This window comes from Entelurus aequoreus, linkage group LG09 (genome assembly GCF_033978785.1).
Source record: "Entelurus aequoreus isolate RoL-2023_Sb linkage group LG09, RoL_Eaeq_v1.1, whole genome shotgun sequence".
Classification (NCBI taxonomy): domain Eukaryota; kingdom Metazoa; phylum Chordata; class Actinopteri; order Syngnathiformes; family Syngnathidae; genus Entelurus; species Entelurus aequoreus.
The window spans coordinates 25,368,398-25,381,653 of NC_084739.1; the positions used below are offsets into that span (position 1 = coordinate 25,368,398).

The 13,256-nt window shown below is 39.2% G+C and overlaps 1 protein-coding gene across 2 annotated transcripts in view; it reads right to left on the minus strand.

Annotated features, from left to right (window-relative positions):
* Positions 1-12,479, minus strand: part of mcu (mitochondrial calcium uniporter) — a 150,015-nt gene extending 137,536 nt beyond the window's left edge. For both annotated transcript variants that reach the window (XM_062058418.1, XM_062058417.1), the window contains exon 1: positions 12,221-12,479. In XM_062058418.1, coding sequence (XP_061914402.1) covers positions 12,221-12,337 — 117 coding nt within the window. In that variant the 5' untranslated portion in view covers positions 12,338-12,479. The remainder of the gene's footprint in view (positions 1-12,220) is intronic.
* Positions 12,480-13,256: the final 777 nt, after the last annotated feature.

Consider the following 13,256-nt stretch of genomic DNA (forward strand, 5'->3'; position numbering starts at 1 on the left):
GTGTGTGTGTGTGTGTGTGTGTGTGTGTGTGTGTGTGTGTGTGTGTGTGTGTGTGTGTGTGTGTGTGTGTGTGTGTGTGTGTGTGTGTGTGTGTGTGTGTGTGTGTGTGTGTGTGTGTGTTTACATCTATTCTTTCTTTTTTCTGTAAAGCACTTTGTGTTGCCACTTGCCTGCGCATGAAAAGTTGATTTAATACACCTCGGCACATACTTTTGTCAAAATTGGGTAACTTACTGATTTATAGATGCAACAACTATCACACAATTGGGTCTGGTACTTCTGTGTTATACAATATTCTTGCTAATAAATGACCAAGAGATGTAGGTCTTTCGCCCGCCAGTCTTTGCTTCTGACATCCACCCAACAATTCTGAGAGGATCTTCGTAGCAGCACAAAGTGTTGCATTAATGGCACACTCTGTGATCATGTAGCAGAAATGTTCTGATATCCCCACCAAGTGATGTAGAAGCAAACAAAGAGTATGTATGTATGTATATATGTATATATACTGTATATGTATATATATACACACATACATATACATATATACACATACATATACATGTATATGCATACATACATACATACATACACACACATATATATTTACGTATGTATACGTATGTACTAAATAATGTCATGACTGTCTTGAGTTTCCAATTATTTCTACAACTCTTATTTTTTTGTGATAGAGTGATTGGAGCACATACTTGTTTGTCACAAAAAACATTCATGAAGTTTGGTTCTTTTATGAATTTATTGTGGGTCTACTGAAAATGTGACCAAATCTGCTGGGTCAAAAGTATGCATACAGCAATGTTAATATTTGGTTACTTAATCTGTTAATCTGACATTACATGGACAAAGATAAGACCTTCTGGAGGAAAGTTATGTGGTCAGATGAAACAAAAATTGAGCTGTTTGGCCACAATACCCAGCAATATGTTTGGAGGAGAAAAGGTGAGGCCTTTAAACCCAGGAACACCAGCCTACCGTCAAGCATGATGGTGGTAGTATTATGCTCAGGGCCTGTTTGCTGCCAATAGAACTGGTGCTTTACAGAGAGTAAATGGGACAATGAAAAAGGAAGATTACCTCCAAATTCTTAAGGACAACCTAAAATCATAAGCCCGGAGGTTGGGTCTTGGGCGCAGTTGGGTGTTCCAACAGCGTCAAAAGTGGTAAAGGAATGGCTAAATCAGGCTAGAATTAAGGTTTTGGAATGGCCTATTGGTATTTGTATTGCTTTATTTGTAGTGTTACAATGCTGGTTGTCATTTCTGTATTATTATTTATTTCGCTAACTGCTTCTTTGCTATCACTTTTACCATCATATTTGTACATATCGTATTTGCTGATGTTGCTCTATTGTTGTTGTTGTTGCACCTACTCAGTGGCCTAGTGGTTAGAGTGTCCGCCCTGAGATCGGTAGGTTGTGAGTTCAAACCTCGGCCGAGTCATACCAAAGACTATAAAGATGGGACCCATTACCTCTCAGCATCAAGGGTTGGAATTGGGGATTAAATCACCAAAAATTAATCCTGGGTGCGGCACCGCTGCTGCCCACTGCTCCCCTCAGTTACCAGGGGGTGATCAAGGAGATGGGTCAAATGCAGAGGACAAATTTCACCACACCTAGTGTGTGTGTGACAATCATTGGTACTTTACTTTACTTTGTTGTTATTGTTGTGTTTGCTGTTGTTGTTTTTGTCTCTCTGTCTTATCCCCACAATGTCCCCCTCTGTCTTCCTTTTTTTCTCTTTCTATCCCCTCCTGTTCCGGCCCGGCTGCACCAAATGATAATATAAATACATTTAATAAAGTCAAACACAAATAAGGCACCAAGAGAAGTATTCCACACTTCTCTTTTGTAAAGTAAATCTGAACAGCCGATATGGGCGTCTACATCAACTATATGATTTGCCTGAGAAGATGGACAGGACAAAAAAAGAATAATAAAAATTAATAACAAAATAAATAAAAACAAAATAAATAAAACAAATATTAACATTGCTGTATGTATACTTTTGACCCAGCCGATTTGGTCACACTTTCAGTAGACCCATAATAAATTCATAAAAGAACCAAACTTCATGAATGTTTTTTGTGACAAACAAGTATGTGCTCCATTCACTCTATCACAAAAAAATAAGAGTTGGAGAAATTATCGGAAACTCAAGACAGCCATGACATTATGTCCTTCACAAGTGTATGTAAACTTTTGACCACAACTGTGTGTATATACACATACATACATACATACATACATACATACATACATACATACATACATACATACATACATACATACATATATATATATATATATATATATATATATATATATACACACACACACACACATGTATGAATATATAAGAGTAATCATATTATACCCTGTGCAAAGGAACTACAACTTTGGAGAAAAGTTTAATTGAATGACTGGAATAAGCTACAGTATGTCAGTACTCGATAATGTATGCATGCAATCATGCTGTACATCATCTGATAGATGATAAAATGAAATTTAGGAAAAACACTTCAATAAATGAGATGGACTGTGAGAATGTTATGGCTTCAGCTACGACAGACAGATTGTTAGGCATTTTAGGGAATTTATGGTACTACATGAACTAAGGGGTCTTTTTCCTCCTCTACCTAATTACAGGGAAAAAAGGATGATGGAACACTGATAAAAAAGATGAAAAGTCAGAAATAGAGTACGCTGTACTCTTAATTGGAGAGCAGAGAGAATGCCAGCACCATTACACACCTCACTAATCAGAGCAGACCGAGCTCGCTCGACTAGAAGTCAGTCAAAATGAGATCCGCTAAGGAACTCAAGGTTTCAACACTGCAAAAAGATGACAACTAACGTTTGATATGTTTCTAATAGTGTCACGCACAGCAAAACATGTTGGCTGTCTGCATAGGCAGAGAGGGACACTTGGATTCTACAGCCAAAAAAGAAATGACAGTACAAGCAGGTCTCTTCTTGTCTTGCAGAAATAAGTATGAGCAAATTCCTGAGTCACTCTATGTCACTGGGCTCTCAATCAATTTACTTGATCTTATTATTATTATCTTAAGAGACTAAACTTGGTAAATATGAGTGATCATCAGTGCGTGAAACATTTGTTAGATGAAAGAAAATCTAAATTAAATCAAAAGATAAATATTGGTCAGATTACATGTACATGAAGTGTTCAGTGTTGAACAAGCTCCATTGTGACTAATTGTTTGTCACCTTTGGCCCCTTTCCTGCATAATTTATCCTTCCCTCGGCTTCAGTAATATGCAATCACAGGAATGTGCACTGATAATGGAATTATTATTCAGCGTGGTGCTTTGTTGATAACTTACATCGATTGTGCATTCAATTATCAAATGAATAATTGCGGTGTGTACAGTAAAGGTCCACCCCCCATTGTTATCTCCCACACATACATATAAGTGTAAACAAGAGCATTAAATTGGATATGTGCTATTGCAAAAAAAAAAAATACAGCTGTATAAACAAGGCTTGCTTTTTATGGGAGGCTGCTCCCATGACAAACAATACAAACACAACGGACTCATTGCGCCTGTCAAACATCTAATTTTATTGCACTACACATTACAGTATCCTCAAGAAATCTGTCAATTAAAATTAAATGAGTTTGCGCCACGGAACAAGGCTAAGAGCTCCAGAGTGAATGGACACGGCTGGCAGGAGAGTTAACAACGGTCGTCTTACTTTTAACTCCTCTCTTGTTCACGGCTCAACGGGCTATTCTAAAAACGTCTTTTAAAACCTGAAAAAGTAAGCATTAAAATAAACTGTCTACGGACTTGTATACAGGGATGTGATCAGGGGAATACAAAAAAAAACCTGAAAAACTGCGATAAAGGGTGAACTACGGCTGCACGACAAATCAACATTGAATTGACATCGAAGTCATAATTAATGCGATAAAACTGAGTGACAGACATATTCGCCAATTAGAATTGTTGAGTCTGACATCACATAGACAAAGATAAGACCTTCTGGAGGAAAAGTTCTGTGGTCAGATGAAACAAAAATGTATCTGTTTGGCCACAATACCCAGCAATATGTTTGGAGGAGAAAATGTGAGGGTTTTAATCCCAGGAACACCAGGCCTACCGTCAAGCATGGTGGTGGTAGTAATATGCTCTGGGCCTGCTTTGTTTCCAATGGAACTGGTGCTTTACAGAGAGTAAATGGGACAATGAAAAAGGAAGATTACCTCCAAATTCTTCAGGACAACCTAAAATCATCGTCTTGGGTGCAGTTGGGTGTTCCAACAGGACAATGACCCCAAACACACGTCAAAAGTGGTAAAGGAATGGCTAAATCAGGCTGCAAATAAGGTTTTAGAATGGCTTTCCTAAAGTCCTGACTTAAACATGTGGACAATGCTGAAGAAACAAGTCCATGTCAGAAAACAAACAAATTTAGCTGAACTGCACCAATTTTGTCAAGAGGAGTGGTCAAAAATTCAACCAGAAGCTTATACCACATGGGTAAAATTCCACTCCAACAGTCATTTAAGCAAGTGTTGGACCACTCCTATTTCAATTTGCTTGGCTTCAATGAAAACGCACAGTAAATAGACTTGAGTCATGAATAATTTTAATCGACAAATAACACTAGCACTAGCATAGAATCTAATTAGCAATTGTTAGCTTACTAATAGAAGGTGATTTGCCGTAAACTATGACATAAAAAATATTGAATTATCATCATCTCAGCAGCGCTCAGAGGAAATATGACGTTAACATGTTTATAGGTGCAACGTAACCTAATGAGAAGATATTAAATATATCAACAATTAGCATGTACAGTTACTGCATGTTGAGAACAAGTCCACAATTGAAGTAAGAGATTAGCAGCATGAGAACATCACCATTACTCACCTCACTGTGGCGCCAGGTTGGAGAAAATATGACGCAGAACTAAGACTTGTCTTGACTGGTACAAATAAATACACTGTAGAATTGACCAATGTTGACTAAATTACGAGGCTGACTTGTACACTGTGTGGGTGTACGAGAGCGGCCACCGCCTTCCCCAAAAAGACAAAGATAGTGGATGATAAGATAGGAGGGTTTACTCCGTTAATTATTCTCATGCTATGGAATAAACTTGGTCAGGGTGTTAAACTCAATGCACAGAGTGAACTCTCATTGCTGCTTGTTTGGAAGTGAGAGACGAGGACAACAAACCCGCACCTTATCGATACTGGCAAAATTATCAAGCTAATTTTCATTGATCATTCGATTTCATTACCTTTCCAGTCCTAAATAAGTAACAAATCCTACATCCCCCTTCCGTCCAAAACTCTCCTCGAATTTACACGATCCATGGGAATGACCAGTTTGGTCTAAAAAAAAAAACGGATGGATCACATCCCTGTGTATATGAGAGACATCTGGCCGTATTTAGCTGAAACATTTTGTGAAATAGTGCCTGTAATATGTGCAATGGTCATATTCTTTCCACTTACATTGGTGAACGTTACAGTAAGTAGCCTACTGTATTTGGCATAGCTGGGTTATGTGGCCATGTGGAAAATGTAGCACCAGCTGTGGAAAATGGGGCCACATAGAGAAAAATCACGGCACAATAACTTAAAAATAAAGACAACTTCAGATTTTTTTTTTTCTTTAAAAATAGAACAAGCACATTCTGAAAATGTACAAATCATAATGTTGTTGGGTTTTTTTTACACTTACATGGATGTTGCGGTTAAAATTATTTTATCTTTATTTGTCGTTATTTATACTTTCTGAATTAATTATGTGATAATGTTCATCAGTCAACTCATTGGTGTTCATTTTCAATCTATCAAGATAAAAAAACGATATCAAAATCAAATTACAGGATGTTACTGATGTAGTTTGCTCGACTGGTAGAGTGGCCGTGCCATCAACCTGAGGGTTGCAGGTTCGATCCCCACTTCCGCCATCCTAGTCACTGCCGTTGTGTCCTTGGGCAAGACACTTTACCCACCTGCTCCCAGTGCCACCCACGCTGGTTTAAATGTAACTTAGATATTGGGTTTTCACTATGTAAAGCGCTTTGAGTCACTAGAGAAAAGCGCTACATAAATATAATTCACTTCACTGGTGCACTAACATCATGTGGTTTATTTTTTTTACACATGTAGCATCATCTACAAAGATACAAAGAATTGCTATTGCGACATCTCATTGACATATTTAGAACAGCAGTTTCTTTCGTTCAAAAATTTCGGCTCATTTTTATACTTAGCAAACTCATCCCGCGGGCCGGATAAAACCTGTTCCCGGGCCTGATCTGGCCCACGGGCCGTACGTTTGTCCCCACGGATATAGAGTATACACTACGGCGGGACGGCGTGGCGAAGTTGGGAGAGTGGCCGTGCCAGCAATCTGAGGGTTACTGGTTCAATCCCCACCTTCTACCATCCTAGTCACGTCCATTATGTCCTTGGGCAAGACACTACACCCTTGCTCCTGATGGGTCCTGGTTAGCGCCTTGCATGGCAGCTCCCCCCATCAGTGTGTGAATGTGTGTGTGAATGGGTGAATGTGGAAATACTGTCAAAGCGCTTTGGGCTCCTTAAAAAGGGGTAGAAAAGCGCTATACAAGTACAACCATTTACCATTTACACTCAGCCGTATCTTAAACCACAATGTTTAAGATCAATGTTTGCACCCTCTCTCATGCACTGGAGTCCTTTCACTTCCCACTGAGAGAAAATAATCATATATCAATGTAAAAGACAGAACAGTGAGATGAGTGAACAATAAAAGTCAAGAAATATGACTATAAATTCCTGATTCCTAAGGGGTCATAATGTGGTTTTTAATCAACAGTAAAACATTTCATCGTGGTCTACATAACATGTAATGGGGGTCCAAATTTTGCATGGTTTTGTTTTACAGACAATTTCTGACTGTCTCTTCAAAATGACTTGTTTTGTGGGCGGTCTTATTTACCTGCCAGATGGTGCGTTCCATTAACCTCGGAAGTTGGAAGTCGGAGCTGGGAACGACGTCACAGCCGATTTATGAGCGTTCCAGTTACAAGGTAGGGAATCAAGATAGCCACATGCACAAAAGCTATTCTTGCGCATGCCTTATCTGAATATCAACAACTTATGGAAAAATATGCACTCGTTCTGCAACCTTCAAACACGGTGAATTAGGCCAGAGCGATATGGCCTGAAAATAACATCTCCGCTTCCGCTATGTATATATATATATATATATATGTATATATATATATATGTATATATATATATATATATGTATATATATATATATATATATACATATATATATATATATATATACATATATATATATGTATATATATATATATATATATATATACATATATATATATATATATATACACTACCGTTCAAAAGTTTGGGGTCACCCAAACAATTTTGTGGAATAGCCTTCATTTCTGAGAACAAGAATAGACTGTCGAGTTTCAGATGAAAGTTCTCTTTTTCTGGCCATTTTGAGCGTTTAATTGACCCCACAAAAGTGATGCTCCAGAAACTCAATCTGCTCAAAGGAAGGTCAGTTTTGTAGCTTCTGTAACGAGCTAAACTGTTTTCAGATGTGTGAACATGATTGCACAAGGGTTTTCTAATCATCAATTAGCCTTCTGAGCCAATGAGCAAACACATTGTACCATTAGAACACTGGAGTGATAGTTGCTGGAAATGGGCCTCTATACACCTATGTAGATATTGCACCAAAAACCAGACATTTGCAGCTAGAATAGTCATTTACCACATTACCAATGTATAGAGTGTATTTCTTTAAAGTTAAGACTAGTTTAAAGTTATCTTCATTGAAAAGTACAGTTCTTTTCCTTCAAAAATAAGGACATTTCAATGTGACCCCAAACTTTTGAACGTTAGTGTTTATATATACACACACACATTTTATATAATTTTCTTTGGAATACAACTGTGCTCGGGAAAATACAATTCTGGACTCGTGAAGAGGTCTTTGGGTAAACCTTTGCCATATATGGATATTTCCGCTGACGTTACCAAGGCAAACTATGTCCCAAATTCCCAACGGCTCTTTTGAAACAAGGCAAAATTATGTTTTATAAATAGCACCGCTAATTTTCTGGACTTATGGTGATCCCAAATACACAAAAACAGGTGCCAATAGGTAAGAAAAGTTGGCTTTGCATAATATGACCCCTTACTATTAGGACTGTCAAGACATCATAAACATTAGTGTCCATGAGCAGCATACAAATCTATCCATTCATCACAATCAATTAAATGTCCCAGTATTAGCCGTATTGTATTGAGCGTCTAGGACACAGTCACGTCTACCACATTTGCAACAACATTAACTTGACTTCGCAACAACTTCCATTTATGATTCTATGGTCATCATAACGCTGTCTTTGAAAGTGGACATGATTTACCTAGATCAGTAATTCTCAAACAGGGGCTCCTTTTACTGGTACCCAAAGAATCACTTGGTTAAAATACAGTATTGTATTTTCCTATATTCAAATACAGTGTTAATGTCAAACTGTGCGTAATGTTACAGTGGCCAAAAATATTAAATATTGTAATTATTGTTTTAATGACTACTTGGGCTACTGTGTTTTAATATTGGGCATTGTGGTGGTACTTGGAGAGCCAAGTGTTTTCTGAGGTGGTTCTTAAAAAGTTAAACGTTTGAGACCCACTGACCTAGATGTCTTTGATTTTAGATTGTCTAAAAATGCCGATTTTGAGGACAAACTTGTCAAAGGTGATGTCGTGGCATCATTACCGCATCACTGCTTTGTGTTTGTATCAATGTTTAGGGTGACAAAATAATAGCTTACTCATCCTGGGAAAACAGAATCCACTGAAGGATGCAGCATTAGAGTGAATGATTTTCTCAAAACATTCACGTAAATATTTAGCATGAATGATCCGAGAGCCTAAATATAGCCTGAAATTGAATCACACCAAATGCTTTGTCCACAAAAATGGTACCAATGTCCTTGCTCAATCATACTAGTAAGCAGGTGAAATCATACCAGGCTGACCATCAAGGACGAGATAACAGCAAAGAGACAGCTCTGAAGACAGCTTTGTCAGTCACTTAAGTGAATCGCCTCCTCACAGACGACAGCCATTCTCTTATCACACTAATCTGGATAACTTCAGCACTAAGTCAGTGACGGAAGCATGGATAAATGAGTTTACTCCTACACTGATTGGATTATGAAGCAAGGGGGGTTTGACCTAATGGCCCCCAACCACAACAACCCCTGGCTCGGCTTTAATGAACACAGAGGGCTTCAATACAGAAAATAGCATATGATCTAGTGAATGGGAAAAGGCACACTAAAATAGTACTTGTAGGTTTACATTGACTTTGTATATTAAATGTGCAGTATATGACTATGTTGACTACATACAAGTTTATATTATTAAAATCTAACCAGTGATTTATATGAATTTTTACAAGGACAGTTTACCCGCAATGATTCAACTCCCCAGCTACACTTGAGAAGAGCTGCATTGTATATGACAGCTGACTCAATAGTAATCTGGTGGAGGTTAAACGTGAGCCTCTGGAGTCCAGAAGCTGTGTTTGCATCCATAAGAAGATGGAGGCTGCATACACACTAAACATGTGCCACTTAAATGAATAAAAAAAAACATATGCATAATGGTGACTCTTAAGTAAGCATCCCATTGCAGCTTTATAGACAGAAGTCTGGAGTTCTCATGCTGCAGACATAGACAGGCTTGCAGGTAATGAAATATATGCAAATGAAGACATACTTCAACTTTGACTGGCAAAATCAGCGCCTCTTAGAGTTCCATTCATGCCCTGCAACAGTGTTAGTATAAGGGAGGAGTCGGGATGGAACAAATGAGAATAGGCAGAAATAGGGCTGGGCGATATGGACGAAAAATTATATCTCGATATATTTTTTCTCAAACTCGATATTCCATATTATATCTTGATATATTTTTCGGTGAAAATATAAATACATTAATTTTTGAGCGAGATTCACTGAAATTGAACTGAATGACAACTGTCCTGTAAACAGTCAGTGGCACTTTTATTAACCCAGTTAGTCAGGATGGGTATTAACAGCACAGAAAATAAACTGTTTAAGTAGCCCAGAATTACATAACATAAATAAAATAGCAAAAATATTCTTTCTACGTAAAATAAATAACATAGCTGTGCACATAATACAAAATGTATCAAACTCAGATAAAAAATAAACTTGCAGGCAGGCACTTTTTAATTCCCAGTCGACGATGTAATGGACTGTCACACACGTACAGTTCTGGTCAGCGCCAAGTAAGTGACTTTACTCAATTGTGCGGCTATGATCTTCCTCACTTCGGCATACATTTTTGGCAGCATTTCTCGTGCGAAATATGACCGCTTTGGCAACTCGAGAACACTTTTGATTTGGGCTTACATGGTAAACAACTGAAATTAATGTTTTATCCAGACGCATACATATGTCCAAATGGGGCCAAGTAGACGCATTGTGGGTTTCCTGGACGTCGTCTACATCGCTAAAAAAAAAAAATCTAAAGAAGAGAATCCCTCTGCCATCTTCCACTAGTTTTTTTTAATATATAAATCGCCCGCTTGAAAATTCCCTCTTCTCTTCTATGACTCTCTCGTCATCATTTGGGATGTCTATTGTGATTTAATAATAATAATACCTGGGATTTATATAGCGCTTTTCTAAGTACCCAAAGTCGCTTTACATGTTAAAAACCCATCATTCATTCACACCTGGTGGTGGTAAGCTACTTTCATAGCCACAGCTGCCCTGGGGTAGACTGACGGAAGCGTGGCTGCCAATTTGCGCCTACGGCCCCTCCGACCACCACCTATCATTCATTCAACATTCATTCACCGGTGTGAGTGGCACCGGGGGCAAAGGTGAAGTGTCCTGCCCAAGGACACAACGGCATGGTAAGAGGCGGGGAGCGAACCTGCAACCCTCAGGTTTCTGACACGGGCGCTCTACCCACTACGCCATTCCCTTCCTGGTTCCATGACCCGCCCTATCTTGCTTCTGATTGGCCTGTCCCTAATATTTTGCCCTAATCTCAACCAATCATGACTCATCATAGTAAACAACCAATCCTGAATGTTCTTATATGTGCAAGCACTTCTTGGAAGGAGGAAGGGGAGGGGTTTAGTAGTGAGGAGCAAATAAGCAGTGTTTGGTCTTTTTAACGTGAAATAAGTTCAATCGATATTACGATATTTTCTTAAATCATATCTTGTTTAAAAATATATCGATATATCTTACAAACTCGATATGTCGCCCAGCCCAAGGCAGAAATGTAAGCGAAACAGAGGCAAAGAGTAAGGGACTGCATGGACTTCCTCATTCCAGGCTGCACATCTGCTCCCTCACTGGGTCACTTCATGTTGTAAAAAAAATTTTAAAAAAGCTCCAAGCAGGAACAGGATGAGCAACTACTGCATTGTAGCCTCACAAAAAGAAATCTGCACCAGCCTGCAGGTAAACACATGGATCTCCCTGATGAATGGGGAAACACCCGCAGGGAGGGGAGAGCCAGGAGGCTGGCTGGCTGGCTGACATCACCCATATGTGGACTTCCATGTTTGGGTGAAGTATCATGGTAATTATGTTTAATATCTCAACCCAAGGCCCCACTACTACTGGCGGGGTCATGGTTTCCAAGCTGTGATGATAGTGTAGTTTCTGCTGCAGTACCATCCCACTCATGCACACGCTGCAGTTTCACAGAAGGAAATAGATGGAGGTTGCCCCCCCTCAGAACATCATCCACATATATTAAAATACATCATCCCCCTTTAAAACACATGTGTAGGTTGTGGAATAAGTTGAAGGGCAGATAAGGAGAAAAGAGGGGCTAGTTAGTAGTGAGCGGCGGGGCAGCACCAGTGGGGCTGATGATGGGCTCCAAACAACTGCATTGCCTCCTTGCCAAAGCTCCACGTACAAATCTGCGTGGAAACACACACACACCGGAACGACATTTCCTGACTCACAACCGACACCGACGTTGACGCAATCAAGACGAGAGCGGTGCGGGAAACCCTTGAAGCTAGTTAGCTTTACTTCCTTAGCCGCCGCCGAAAAACAACCGACGTTCCTCCAGGTCCCACCAGCCCGCTCCTCCACCGCCCTCCTTCCGCGTAACGTCCTGGGACTCACCGGTCTGACGTGCTGCTGGTGCCGCTGCGAAGGGGCGACGAGTGCGGGGAGGCTGCCGGCCGCCGCTCCGCCGCTCCGGGACAAGAGCAGGACTGATCTGCACACTTTCGCAGCCATCTCTGAAGTGAAAGCTCGCCGGGGAAGGAGGACTGGCTGCGGGCGGGCTCACTGAGACTCTCCGAAGGGGGAAGAGGGAGGATGGTGGGCGGGTTTGCGGGGCTGGACTACGGTCTCGTAGACATGCCCAGTGTGGCAGCACCACGACAACACACTCGCGTCTACCTTTCAAGCACAAACTCTATTATTTTAAGATGGACAAGGATCTTACAAAGTTTCTTTCGTCTCTATTGGTTCTATCCAACGTCTTGTAGACAACCGTTGACAATAGTTATGCAATTAAAATGACTCAATGCATGTTTAAAACATAGAAGTGATCAAGTTTCTTCCACCTCTGTGGATTCACAAACTTTTGAATTCAATGCAATATAACAACATAACATAAAAGTACACTTCATTCATTAACGATGTTACAAAAAAAGATCAGTTAGAATAATACATAATGTTGGATATGGTTATTTATTATGTATTTATATGGAGAACATACAAACCCTTTATTGAATAAAAAATACTGAAATTCCACGACATAGTGAATTTTTGCAAACAGCTAAAATTATGCACAAAGCAAACTATAACCTGCTACCCAGGAATGTACAACAATTCTTCTCAACAAAAGAGGAGAAATATAATCTTAGAGAAAAAATATAATTTAAAATATTTGTACGCACGTACAACACTTAAGACCTTCAGTATATCAGTATGTGGAATTAAATTATGGAATGGATTAAGCAAATAAATCAAACAATGTACTAACATGATCCACTTCAAGAAACTCTTCAAACTTAAAGTGTTTACAAAGTACAAAGAAGAAGAACCATGATAAACATTCTGAATTTATCTCATCCATTCAATTTCAAGATAATCTTACTCATCTCACTATATGAAATATAACTTACTTCACCAATTATTATTTATTTAT